Genomic DNA, 13876 nt, shown 5'->3' with positions numbered 1-13876 from the left:
TAAAGAAGGACAGTACTTAAAGGATGAAAAGGGAAAAATAGAAGTAACCATCTGACTTTTTGTACTGCTTTTGCCATTCTTTGGGGCAGGCACACACTTCCTTCAAGGAAATCATTAAGGGTGTGGGTTATGCTCACAGTTTTGAAGTTTCCTTTAACACTGTACTATGTGAGTTATCTTTTACAGTTCTGAAAGAAGTCAAAGGAAGGCACTACAGGCAAGCTTTAAGGGAACAGTTTGTAAATGCTATTGTATTTTCCTTTGATTCACCAGATGTGAGTTTGGCCCTCAGCCTCCCATTTTTTCCACTCATTTATGTCTTATGATGCTCACTTACTCAGAAGTATCCCTGTATTACCATGTATCTGCTGCATCTGTCAGACTGGAAGCTAAGAATTGCATTAGCTTGTCCATAAGGCAACATTTCTTTCAAAACAGACCAGAAAATCCAGGGTTTAATTGATCCCCATCCCTGATGTGGCACCTGTGTACTAATCTGAGGGCTTTGTATAGGGTAGGAGGAAGTGGGCAGCTGGGGATGTGAAGGAGGGGTTTGCACTGTAATGCTTGAGGGGGGTGGATCTGGAGCAACACAGGGTACTGTTTTTCCTGATTTTGTTCCTGTCCTTGGAGGATGAGAGCAGGAAGCAGCCTGAGGCTCAGTGCCTTTGAGGATTTACCTGCTGTGGTGTCATCCTCTTTCCCCTAGGTTTGCTGGAACCGGGCTGTTCCTTAGCAGTGAGCTGTGCTTGTTCCTTGGGAAAGTTCAGGTGGAACCAACTATCTCTCCCTTTGTTGTTACCTTGCTCATTTTGTCCAGACCTCTGTTGAGGCCAGGGATTTATAACTCACTGAGCCAGTAAAAGAATGCTCCAGCAATCCAAGCTCCAGGAGAGGCAAAAGATCTGTGCTTGGGTGGGAGAGTAGTGAGTATGAGAAGGACAATAGTGGGAATAAGTGAAAAAGAAGATGAGAATACATGCAGGGCTTGGGGTGGGGGAGTGGGTCTGTAGGCAATTCAGTTTTGTTCCTGCTTCATGTGTGTGTTTTGTTCCTTTAGTGGGTGTAGGGAAGGGACAAGACATGCCTGTCACTAGATGGCACACCAAGCACGCCTGAGAGCAACGGAAGAGCTGCTGGGGGCCTTTGCAGGGGATTTCACACCACATGGGGCTGCTTAGCCATTTGTTTTAAAGATTTTTTTTTTTTTTTTTTTTTTCTCTTGCAGCAGGCATGATAGTCCTGCCTGTTTTGCTGTGAGGCCCCGGTGACCCAGGCAGCTCGGTCCTCTCCTGTCATTCAGAAGTAGTAAGAATCAGATAAGGAAAAGCGAGACTGTACTGAACAGCAAGATCTTTCCTTAAACCTGCCTTTCTCTATAGCTTCAGTAACTGCTCATTTTCAAAAGGAAAGTCTTAAAGGCTTATTAAAACGGTAAATACAACAATGGAAGTCTAATAGCCTACAGCTGGGATACAAACAATACAGTGAGAAGGACTGCCTGCAGCAAGTTGTGATGCGAACAGTAACATGCTGGGATGTGCACTAGAAATCAAACGTTTCACTGACTCTTTAGCTAGTTAATTGTGCTCTTTTGCATATTGTACATTTGACCACAGACTATGACAATGCATCTCACCAAATGAATCTTTTTGAATTACTGATAAAACGCCATGTTGTGTCAATCATTCTTGAAAAGAGAAATTTCATTTAACATTTTGAAAGAAAAATTCCATTTGTTTGCATGTTTCTGAATAGAAATGGTCTTTAGCACTTCCTGAGGAACTCATCCCCCATTAAGTGATTTTGCCTGTTTAATATGATTTGGATCTTTATGAGAGCATTAGACTTCTACTGGGAGTCTCTCAGAGAGAATTATAGAAGCAATAATACAAAGTTAGCATGCCAAGTATAGCGATGTGTTGAATGGTGTCCGTTTGCTCCCAAAGGGAAATTTGGGCTCCTGTGTACCTGAGGGCTCCCATGTCTCTTTACAGAGGTGGAGTGTAATCTAAGTTTGTGCTAGTGTAAATGAAAAACAGACTTTGGCTGCTTGTCACTTAGGCTCATCACGCTTTCCCTCACAGAGTGTTCACAAAATGAAAAAATCCAGGTCAGTCTAAAGCAATCAAGTTTATGCTTCTTCAAAAATTAATTTTTCTTCATCCAGCTAGTTGCAATAGGAAGAGAATTATTTGGAGACAAATTAAACCTTACTGAGATGCTACAGATGCTGTTGGGAACTGAATTTGAATCAGTAATGGCTTACCATTGTGAATCAATGTGAAAGAGCAACAGCACAGGAAAGGAATGTGTTCCAAACACTTGTTCAAGAAGCAAAGTCAGGCATGTACTGCCCAGTTCTGCCACTGGAATATAAAAGCTCAGCCTGCAAACCCCCACAGCCATTATGTAGCTCCTCCTACTCTGCAGTACTCAAAGTCCTTTGCAAACACTGAGTAAATAAGTTCTAAAATGTGTTTGTGAGCTGTTGTAATAACTCGAACAGTGAATTTTAGGACCTGGTCGTTGCTAACTTGGTCATTGCTACTAATGTCCAAGAGGAGAGACTTCAGTGGGAATACAGCTGAGAAAAGGGACACAGTAAGCCCTGTAGTCATGGCACAGTCCTGTCAGAAATGTATTCCAGTTATGTTCACGTGTACTCTTTGACCTCTTGCAATATCTCCAGTGCCATTTGGAATGTTAAGTAATGGAATCTGATCCCAGCACAGGAGAGGAAAATGTAGACTAGAAGTAATTCTCAATGATGCCTGTCTACTTCTCAAGGAATGCAGTGGAACATTTTTGCATAAATATGGCTTACTCACTGAAAAAAGTTTGAAATATCTGAAAATTAACAGTGTTGAGTTCAATATAGACTTTGGGATGGAAGCAGTGTGGAAAATCAGAATTTCTTTGGAAAATCAGAATGTTCTTCCTCAGTATTCTGTAAACTAAACAGCTAGTTAATTTGAATTGATGCTGTGTTTAAAATTGGCCTAAATTAAATTTTATAATTTAATGATAAATTTTTTTTAAAATTCATTTTAAATCTCCTAACATTGAAAAGGGTAGCACAAAATTCTTCCTACAGCATAAAATGATGCTTTGATTTTAATTTATCTGAGAAAACTGTTTGTTTAGGTGGATCTAAACCAATATTTTCTGTATTTTTAATTTTGTTCAGAGAAATAAAAAATTTGCATATCACTGTTCCTTTTAACAAAACTCATATTCAATATACTCAAGTTGCTTATAGTAAACATTGTGATACAAACCAAATTTGTTTAATTAGTCTGCGTAGAGAGGATAGAAGCTACATTTCCATGCCAAACCCATGATTTTTCCTGTGTTTGCAGACTCATCTGTCAAAACTGACAGAATGATGATATGTAAGAGCTGCAGCTGACAACTTGTTGAGCCTCATTTATCTGATTTGCCTATTAACTGCTTCAGTACTTGCAGGCCAGTTATCTACACAAGTTTATCTGGTTCCTTAACACTACTGAAAAATCTGGCATATACTGGTCCTGAGTGCCATGAAATGGCACCACTTTTGCATAGAGTAGGTGAATTATAAAGAGGAGAGACAGGAAGATTCAGAATTCCTTTGTGTTCACATTTTATGTAATGTTTTAACTGTGGGATCCATATACCACAATGTCTAGATTATGTTCAGGGCTCATTTCAGATTTCAAGCACTCCCATATTTGGGTGCTGTCTCCTATAGCCTCTCTTGTCTTCTGTTTCCGCTACAAATTTGTACGGTAACCAATTCCCATCTTGAGATCAGCATGTCTAAAATCAATAAGCAGAATACCCTCAACAGTGGGTATTTGACAGTGAATGATCTGTGATTTTTTGCAGGGCAGCTGTTGCTGTCTTCTTCAACAACACCTGCTTGTTCAAAGAGCTTGCTTTCTGTCTTGACCGCTTTGGCTAAGAGAACCTTTCATAAAGTCTTATTATATTTTTCATTTGTCTTGGCTTTTCTCTCTCCTCCTCCTTCTGTTTTTACAGTAGTTTCTTCAGGCACCCCACACATCAGTACTATCTTCAGAATAAAGAGGGAAATTAGGCTGGAAACATACTTCTCTCTGAAAATGAGTTTAAAACAGCAGTCCTATTTCAGGCAACCTCTTCAAAGCAGGTCACTTTCCCTAGTTTTCTCAGTCATAATCAGCTATTAAAGTGTGTACGCTGCATCATACTCGGTTGCATTCAGTTAGGATATCCATTATAAAGAGAAGATGGCAATGAATTAACTTTCTTTGATATAGCAAGCTGGATCCCAGTTTACCTCCATCCCATTTTGCGGGAGTATTTGCATGATTTATTAAGGCCAGGTTTTCCCTCTTTCCAATTCATGTGAATGTGAGGAAGGTGCAGTGTATGTCAGCTGTGAATGTCACTCAATACTGCCTGTGCCAGCATGTCTGCGAGATACTGCTTTCTTGTCTGGTCTGGATCACTGGCTGTCAGTTCAAACCAAAGTGGCTGAAATAAACTCAAGAGCTGTCTTTGCCTTTTGGCTATGATCATTCCATTATATTAGTATCTGACATGCCCCATCTCTGTCAGGAACCAATATCATGCTCTAGCACAGCAATGCAATTTGTGATCTAATAAGATTTTCATTCTGCTTTACCCTCCTTTAGCCTGTGCTCCTTCATGTCGTGTAAGCAAAGTGAATTGGCAGATAACTGATAAATGTCCTTTTCTTGGTTTCCTTCTCAGGACTTATAAGCTGCTGTGGTTCATCAATGAAAACAAACCACATGTCTTCACACAGGTCTAAAAGTAATCTCAAGGCAGGTAGATAACTAAGTTTTCTCAAGGAACTTCCCCATCTGTTTTTGTCAGAGGTCTCTGTGTTCAACCTGTATTGTTCCTCATTACCCTGTAGGAGTGGGGAGTTTATGCTGTTCTTGTTGGGAGGGAAGCAGGACTTCTGCACTCTAATGCACATAGTCCACATATCCATTTCTGAAGAAGAGACAGATTTCCCTGTCTGCATCTTTTGTGTCATGTCTCTGTACACCCTGGACCTCACCCTGGCTCATCCCTTCTGCAGTGCTTCTCCACTTGCCTGCTTTTGATGATAGTTTTTTTGGTAGCAATGTCCTGACTGATGCTTTAAAATTGCAGCTGGCTGTTTAATGTTAACTGAGTGAGTTACCAGGCAAGCAGTGACTAACTTCAGCTATGATGATGATGTTTTCAAACTTTCTCCAACTAATGAGTCATTAAAAGTAGTAATAAAGGGGTTTGTTGGGGCCACATGTCCCTGGGAAACACTCAGCCCATGCTAATTACAGTGGGTTAGCAAAGAGGTCAAGGCTGATGAGTGTGTGGGAGGGGGCACAGAACAGTAATGGTGAGAGGAGTTGAAAACAGTTGCAGGAGATGTTAATTATACAGCTTGTTCACATCAACTTTCCCCTCCCATTGAAAACAACGCTCATTTTGAAGACACTTGTAAAAGTTGCTCTTTAGGAATCAAAATACCTTATGTCTCAATAACTGGTAACATGCCAGAAATGTAAAACTGCAGTAGAGTAAACAAAGAACTAATTTGTGCATAGTTATTTTAGTCTCAATTAAAGCTGGAAATAAGATTTTCCATGACTGTGGTGCCACATTATGGCCAGTACACAGCTTTGCTCTGTGGATCTAATCCAGATTCTGCAGAGGACAAAGGAGATTTTTCCACTGACTTCCATGACATTTGGACCAAGTCTGCTATTGATTTGTTATCATTCCTGAAGAGCCACAGACTGTCTTTCTTACTGACAGATGGTGCACTTCATCAAGGAAGTTTGCAACTTAAAGGCCCTGTTCTGCAATTATCAGAATGCACAAGTACATTTATGTGTGTGACTGAGCAAAGCTAGTAACAAGTGTAGATGTTTGCATGGATGTTAAATTCTAATAAAAGATTACAGTGACAGGAAGGTATACAATAAAAATAAGATGATGAGAGATGTGCAATTAACAAACTCTTACCTTATAACTAAGTAGTATATATCTGTGTAGTTCATGTTGCTAACAGATTGCACTGTATTTACTATTCAAAGCAGCAGAGCATTATAGTGTAGAAGCTGGTTCTTTTCTGGTTGCTCCCTCAGCCAAACTCCAGAGCCAAAAAGTTTTTATGGTGTAGCTGAATCTGACAGATACATAACTTCAGAACTTGTGCTTATGTGTGTTTCATAGTCACAAAACTGTCAAATCACAAATGGCAGGCAGTCCTCTGAGGATGATGTCTGTAGGAGAAAGAATGTTGTACTTGAATGGTGGTATATCTGCAAGACTGCAGAAGACAGGAAGAAACTCATTAAGAGAGGTGAAATTTTCATGCAGATACTGAGAGAAAATGTACTTTCAATCAAAACAAAAATCTGGACAAATTTTATTGGCAAGATTGAAATATTGGTTTGAGTTACTTAGAAAATGTAGGAGAACTCTTAAAATATGTAATCTTTTTCCCCAATGAAAACCCTCTCCTTCCTTTTCTTGAGTGACAGTCTTTTATACAAGTAATGATTGAGTAATTTTCTCCATTGAAAGTAAATGCTAGCTTTTGGAAGTTTTAAAGGGAGAATTTAACATAAAATGGAGAAAACCAGGATTTTTGTTCCCTTTTTGTAAATGGTCTTATGTTTCAAAAAATGCATGGGATTAAATAAGGTTATTAGATCCCCACCAGGTGCAAGTGCTAACCTACCTGCAAAAATTGAATTCAGTAATTAATTTTATTCTTTCCTAGGTTGCACTTGTAGCTCTATCTCCAGGTCTTTTCAGAGATGATGTAGCTCCATGAGCCATTTTTAGCATAATCAGAATAATCATGTAGGTGCAGGGACCCAAGTATAAAAGAGAACTACAACTAGCTATAATTAGACAAATATCTGTGGAGGGTTAAGAGCATCCTACTTGATCCTCTTGGGATTTCTGTCAGGGCTATCACTTTTCTAGCTACTTGGTAATGATGGTTACATTTTTAGGGTGCCTCAGTAGCAGATTTGCTGGCTCTTTTGACTGTTATATACATGGGAAATACAATACAGAACGTTGTCCTGTATTCAGTTCTGTTTCCAGGGTCATCCTCTTCGAGTTTCTAGAATTTTCAAACCCAGGTCATTGACAGAAGCTCAGGACTTTTGGCTCATGTTTCAGTCACCAAATTACTCTGTTTTCTGTTCATGGACATGTCAGGCCAGCATCGGGACCTGTACATGTGCTTCTCTGAATGGAAATCTATCTTGTCCTTTAAACTGGCTACTGGCCTACACAACTTGGAAGGGGATCTTTCACATGTGATCCCACCCCTGTCCAGGAATCCCTGAGAGTGTTTCTGTCATTTTCCAGAGACCTTTGGCTGGAGTAACAAAGTTGGGGTTTTTTAAAGTAATTGAAATGGGTCAAAGCTCTCCCAGTATCTGTCTACATTGTGCCTCTCCCAGCCAGGCAAGTGTATTTTCAGCAGCTCCAAACTGAGGCAAATTTTAAAAACTGTAGGCATGATAATAGTGACGTGATAAATCAGATTTACTGTAAAGTGCTGTCAGCTCAGGCTTGGCTTTTTAAAAAAAAAAAACAAAACACAAACCCAACAAAGCAAAACAACTCAAAACCAATAGAAATAATTCCTTAAAAAATTATACTAGTGATAGCCTTGCTTTTAAACAGATGACTAGCCCCTGGCTGAACTTGGCATCTGAAAATACTGGAGCACTCAGAACCTAAAGTACAGAAGATGGAAAAATTCAACTTACATAAAATCAGTTGTGCTAGCTTTTCACTGGCTACACCTTTCCTTTTCAATAAGTGATTGATTTATTGATAGTACAGGGCATCTGACATTTATTCAGAATGGTGGATTTTATAGGCAGTAACCTAATAGCTTGAACCAGCTGTCTGTAGCTGCACATTAAAAACTTTGACCTTGGGTTTTCATGCTTCTCTCCCTTCCCCACCTTGGCTTTCTTGTAGCAGCCACAGCAGCATCCTTGTCTTGCAGGAGCTGTGATGAGTTTTTGCTGTTGCCCGTGTCTACCCACTTGGTATTTTTTTCTTTCCTGTTTTTCACTTATTTTGGACATTTGGTGGTAGTCTTCTGAAGTAGTGTTCCCTGAGGTTTAAGAAGCATTCATTCATTGCTGGAAATGGTACATGGAATGATATTCTTTAGAGAAATCTTTTTTTCCCTTATAAAATGAAAACTGAACATTTTAAAAGGCATCATATACAGAAAGTGTGCTGAAGGAATTTGAAGTGTATGGAATGTTCCCAGCTACCTCTTCTGAGGATTTCTTCAGCACTTCTTAATTAGAAAACCCCAGTCAATAGAAGAGGTCTGCCAGTTGTCACATATATTAAACAGCATATTATCTCCAAAGTTAGAAATTGTTTGATAGTCCATGTTATGTGTTGATCAGCCTGGGAGCATCTAACTTCAGTGAAACTCACTGAGATGATTAATTGTTCTTCTTCAGGGTAACTAAATCATATGGCAAAACTAACTTCTATAACTGAGGAAGTGCTCTGAGGCACTGAGTGGGGAAACAATCGTATTTAAAAGGAGCACTGAAGGCACTTAATGTGTCTTGATGGTACTGAGAAGGATGAATGTCAGTGGAAAACACACTCATTTGTTTATAAAAAAATAACATTCTAGCAAAATATTGACATGCCTTTTGAATGTACAAGAAGTGATGTGAATAACTCAATGCACTCAATAACTGTGCATTAATGGCAAAAATCAGTAAATCTATTGTTTAGACCTGTGCACAGGAAATCAGACTTCTAATAAAGTTCCCTGTGAACTAGGTGACAAAATTGCTGTGGGTTTAGCCCAGATACCTAAGTTTGTGTGTCATAGAGGTAGAAGATTTAAAAAGGGAATCTATCTATATGCAAATCATCCTTCCACTAAAGTAGCAAAACAGTTTTACATGTGAACATGCACTGACCACCAGAATGCAAGGAGATTGTGCCTAGAAAAATACCCTTTGATGTTAATTTATTTATTTTTATTTAGCTTGGGTTGGTTTTATGTTTTTCACTCTATTACAGTATGTTTGCAAAACCAATAAGGACACCCAGAGTTGACTGTTGATGTTTATTGAATCATTCATATCAAATAAACACTTTTGGGACTCTGACCATGGAAAGTAAAAGCATTCCTTTGAGAGGAGAGAAATCAGAAATCCTTTTTGGAAGAAGAGGATGTCTGCTCGTTTTATTTTTAAATATCTGAGGAGAAGTCATGATTTCAAGTGGCATGACTGAAATGTGGACGCACCAGGATGGGAGTTCTAGTATGGGGCGTATGCAGTCAGGTTCACAACTTGCAGTTCAGATGCTCTGGGATGAATTAACCCTTTGCACTGTGAAGCCTCTTTGATGAAAAGGGGTTTTGTGTGTCAGTTCCAAGTCAAACTATGAAGTCAGTCATCTAATCAGTTCCAGTTGGAACAGTTCCTATCTCTGTTCAGTGCTTACTGGCTGGACAGATTGTAGTTTGCAAGGGTTCAGGTCTCATTAATGTGTCATTTAGAATTGAAAACCTATTCAATTTCATTTTGAAATAATTGGCATATATGTTGTTCTTTTTTCTCTGTCTCTATTAATTTACTGATTTCACTGATGTGAGAGGAAACCATGTAATTATTCCACTTTAGTAGCATCAGAACAGATATTTAAGAGCCTGGTTTAGTCATTTGGGAACAGAAAATTGGACACACATAGTGGGATTATTCTGGGGTCTGGGCCCATAAGGAAATGAGCACTTTTAACTTCCTAAAGTAAGGGAGTTGAAGACCCTCAGTACTTGCCTGTCCCATTCAACTGGGTCCTTTAGTTCCTTTAAGTGTGTGACAAAGCCATTAACTTAAATGGAAACATTAATGCACTGAAAGATAGGTGCAGAGGTCAGCAGCAGGAAGCCAGAAGGGAGTGAACAGAATTTTTTAGTGATCTGGCAGTTTACTTCACTAAATGCAAATGATACACAATTATTTTCTCATTCCTCTGTTTCACTCTCCCATGCTGATCTTTTTCCTGGGTGCTGACGTTTTTCTTCTACCCTGTCTTTGCTAATATCTACTAAATCAAGCAACAAGCTGCCTTTGTTACAGGTGAAGGACTCCTGAAAGTTGCAGGGGCCTGCATCATCTGAGCTGTCAGAATCCCCATGCCTTTTTCCAGGGTGCTGGCGTTTCTCACCATATTGGTCATTTAGGTCTACCTCATCATTCCAACCTCTTTTGCTAGGATGCTGGTGCTTGTACATCAGATATCTTCTGCCTGGATGCTGTCTTTTGGAGAACTCTTTCAAGTAGGTTAGCTGTGGACTGGGGGTGTCAGCATACTGATCCAACAGTGACCTTCTGCCAGGATGCTGTCGCTTTTTCAGCTCTAGATAGCCATCAAGGTCATCTTCTATCTCTCTTTTCCCTGGATGCTGCCTCTTCTGAATTTCTCCATAAGATGTGTCTTCCTCAACATCTCTTTTTCCAGGATGCTGTCTCTTTTCCAGGTCACTTAGGTACTTTTTCCCAGGGTGTTGTCTTTTGGTAAGCCATTCTGGCAGAGGGGCATTTGATTCTGTCCAAGGAAAATAATAGTATTAATGAGCCCTCATAATCCTCACTAAGGAAGTTGAAATGGGAATTTGTGGAGTTCTGTGGTGCAGGATCATAATCTGTTGCTCATTATGCCCATTTAATTGCACAGTTAACTGTATGGTCTTGAATTTGATTACTCTGGATGGCATCTGTCAAAACAGTTCTGGCACATTTTTAGTGAGGCTGGATTGATACATTAGAAACTAACTGGAGCCAAATGGGAAGACATGCAATGACAAAGCCTAATGTGTTGATTCAGGTAAAGGGAGGTGAGTAAAAGATGTTGAGCAGCTGGAAGAAATCAGCTGCAGAAGCTGGGTATGGGGAAGAGCTGGAAATCATCATGAGACAGGGAAAGGGTAGGACTGAGACATAAGTAGAAGCAGGGCTGTTGACATTTGAAAGCCAGCTCAGTATTTCCAGCTACCAATCATAACTCTATTAGTATCTCTTACTCATTCTTAAGCTCTTTTCAATATTTCAGACACAACCAACTCTCAGCATTTTTGTGAAGAGGGAGGAAGGCTTTTTCTATGGGCACTATGGGGCCAGCTCCTCTTTCCACTCTGAAAGGGCTCTGTGCTCCTTGTTGGTGGAAGGCACCTCCGTGCTGCTTCTTGCAATCCCTGAGTGTGATTTGCTTCCACTGCTGTGACTAGTGAGAGTAGAGCATCTGCAGGCTAGGAGGCAGTGAACACTAGAGCAGCCTCTGCATTTCCAGCCATGGAAAAGCCCACCTCTGCTGGGGTGTAGAAACCAGTGGGTTGAGGTAGTAGGTGACTGACAGCACTCCCACCTCCAATTAACATTAAGTACAGGGTCCATAACTGGGGAATGTCCTCCACATTTCCTCTTAGAGCTTCCCTAGGGAAGTACTTGCCAGACAGGCAGGTTTTCTGTGACAGGCTTCTACCTTATTATGCAGCAGCTGCTTAGTGGTGGTACAGCATTGCCCAAGTGGGGTGATCTTAGAGAAGAAAGTGCCTTTTGAGAACTCTGTGTCAGGGTATTGCAGCAGATGTCCTATCCTTCCCCTCCCCTTAGTTACAGTAATAAATATATACATTAGAACCTGGGAACTGTACATTGGATCCAATGATCTCAGCCAAGTACTATGCCAGCATCACCAGATGCATGTCCCTGGTGTTATACATACCTTTATTCATCTCTTCTTCCTTTTCAGCTTTCTTGAGGACAGACTGAAGAATGAGGCTTTCAGACCTCTGCAGGATGTCATCCAGGGGACTTCTTCCCATGTTCTCGCTTCCCTCTGGAAGAGGCTGCCCCCCGTTGAGGCAAGCACCACACAAGGTCAGGCAGAGGAGTAGCAGGGGCAGCTGGATAGATGGCATTGTGGGACAGGGGTTCCTGCAACTTTCATGGGAGAGAGAACAACAGGGGAGGAGGATGGAGCAAACAAACCTGGCAATAATAGCAGTATTTCCAGACACTGGGGTCCTTCCTCATTTCTGTTACTAACCTCTCAGTTTATTTTGTATTCTTCAAAGAATCTGTAAATTCTTCATAATTAAAACCAGGCACTTGTTCATTTTTCTGGCAGAATAAAAATGAACATTTTAAACACCTAACTTCCTGATGCACAGATAGTTCTGAAAGCCAGTGATTTTGCTTTGCCTTCTGCCAAGAGGCAAAAAATAATTTCCCTCTTGAACTCTGTGTTAACTGTTGCCCCACATGAGGTACATACACATATACCTGTACTAACAATCTCCACCAGGCAATTCCCGTGCTAAGGGTTCATCTTAAAATAATACTGGGATTTGCAGCACTTTCATTCCATCTTTAGTTAAAGCCCAACTTTAATAATCCATTAATTTTTTAATATCTATTTCTATACTTTTAAAGTTACCGTGTGTCTTTGTATTTGTCAATATAATAAAACAGCTATGTTCCGTTGGTCAGGGAGATTTCTTGCATTGGGGAAGCATCTCATATTTTTTTCAGAGGCATAATAATAATCATACCCTCTATTACCTCTTGGCCAGATAGCAATGTTTTTCTATTTTTTCTAGCTAGAATTCCTAATGCACTTATCATGGATTTATTTTCCAGTAAGCAGAGTTCTTTCAGTAGAATGGAATACATCTGTAATACTAGTATAGCAGTCATTCAGCTTAATTATATCTTCAGAACATAAAAGAAATGCACAATTTTACAAAGTTCTACAAATTTTTAAAATAGAGAATGCATTTATTACCTCTGTTATTGACAGGTTTCTATCACTTCTGATGAAGTCCTTGGATAACAGCCCTAAGACTATCACATAAGCTATTTGACTCAGAGCAACCTTTAGCAGGAAAGTTAGAATCAGCTAAAAAGGAAATTATTTGGTAAATTACCTGGTTTGTAGTTTCAGATTTTTGCCTGATGCATCTGCCAAGAGGTTGTTTTGTCCTTTAAAGCTGTTTGCACATCTGAGCTTCAAAGTTGCCCTTTTTCTGCTACAGACACACAGAGTATCCAATAGAACTGTTGCTAAGTTCTCTTTGGATGGCTTGTGCCTCCGTACTTATACTGTACTGCCTCTGGACCCTTTATGCAAATAGCTGTGAGGTAATTTAGGTGATGTGTTGTTTTCTTTTTTTTTAACTGATGTCAGAGATCTGCATTTTGGATGCATTTTAAAACTCTGATAGTTATTTGCTGACCTCCGTATATCCATGCTCGACTCCCAGAAATTGCTATTTTTCCATTCTCTAAAGAGATTATGTTGAATTTTATGTAACACAGCATAGAGAAAATGAGATTTTTCTCTGCTTAACAAAAAGAAGCTTGGGTATCCTCTATGAAGCAAGCACTGTGGAGTAAATGCAGAGAGGTAGGTAATTTGTTAAGCTAAGGAAGAAAAGCAATGAAAAAAAATATAGTGGATTATATTTAAATAAGTTTATACCATGGGTTCTTAGTCTGAATGACACTATACAGTTTTTGGCTCACAATTCCATATTTTCTTGGCATAGGCTTCTCTAAGCAGTACATTAGAATATGGGGTGCATAGCATTAGATGTTAAAACATAGTTACGTTGCTGCTGTGTGCTTTAAAAAGCATTATGCTATTGTAACTAGGAATAGGACTCCCTCTCTTTAACCCATCTGTCTATTCAAGATATTCTTCCACACAGTACTACTAAAAACAGATCATGCAGGGGGCACAGATAAAGAGCTAGTGATTCTTTGATAATCTTAGTGATCCTGATGACAATACGTAGGACTAAAACTGG

The 13876-nt window shown here is 39.7% G+C and overlaps 1 protein-coding gene and 1 long non-coding RNA gene across 5 annotated transcripts in view; one reads left to right on the top strand and one right to left on the bottom strand.

Annotated features, from left to right (window-relative positions):
* The window catches only part of LOC126049728 (uncharacterized), a 57227-nt gene that overhangs the window by 1636 nt on the left and 41715 nt on the right, over nucleotides 1-13876 (top strand). For all 3 annotated transcript variants that reach the window (XR_007509297.1, XR_007509298.1, XR_007509296.1), the window contains exon 2: nucleotides 11818-11945. This is a non-coding gene — a long non-coding RNA (uncharacterized LOC126049728). The remainder of the gene's footprint in view (nucleotides 1-11817; nucleotides 11946-13876) is intronic.
* TRH (thyrotropin releasing hormone) lies at nucleotides 9158-13146 on the bottom strand. Of its 2 annotated transcripts, none has more exons than XM_049826607.1 (3): nucleotides 12995-13146; nucleotides 11791-12008; nucleotides 9158-10614 (listed from the first exon to the last, which is right to left on the bottom strand). In XM_049826607.1, the coding sequence occupies exons 2-3, from the start codon at nucleotides 11984-11986 to the stop codon at nucleotides 10031-10033; spliced, it is 780 nt and encodes a 259-aa protein (XP_049682564.1). In that variant the 5' UTR covers nucleotides 11987-12008; nucleotides 12995-13146; the 3' UTR covers nucleotides 9158-10030. The 2 variants fall into 2 exon arrangements, with proteins under 2 accessions (XP_049682564.1, XP_049682563.1); XM_049826606.1 differs by having other exon boundaries at nucleotides 11791-12002; nucleotides 12995-13063.

Source organism: Accipiter gentilis, chromosome 23, assembly GCF_929443795.1.
Source record: "Accipiter gentilis chromosome 23, bAccGen1.1, whole genome shotgun sequence".
Lineage (NCBI taxonomy): Eukaryota > Metazoa > Chordata > Aves > Accipitriformes > Accipitridae > Astur > Astur gentilis.
Note: the sequence above shows the minus strand (reverse complement) of the source record. Positions and strands in the feature narration are given on the sequence as shown.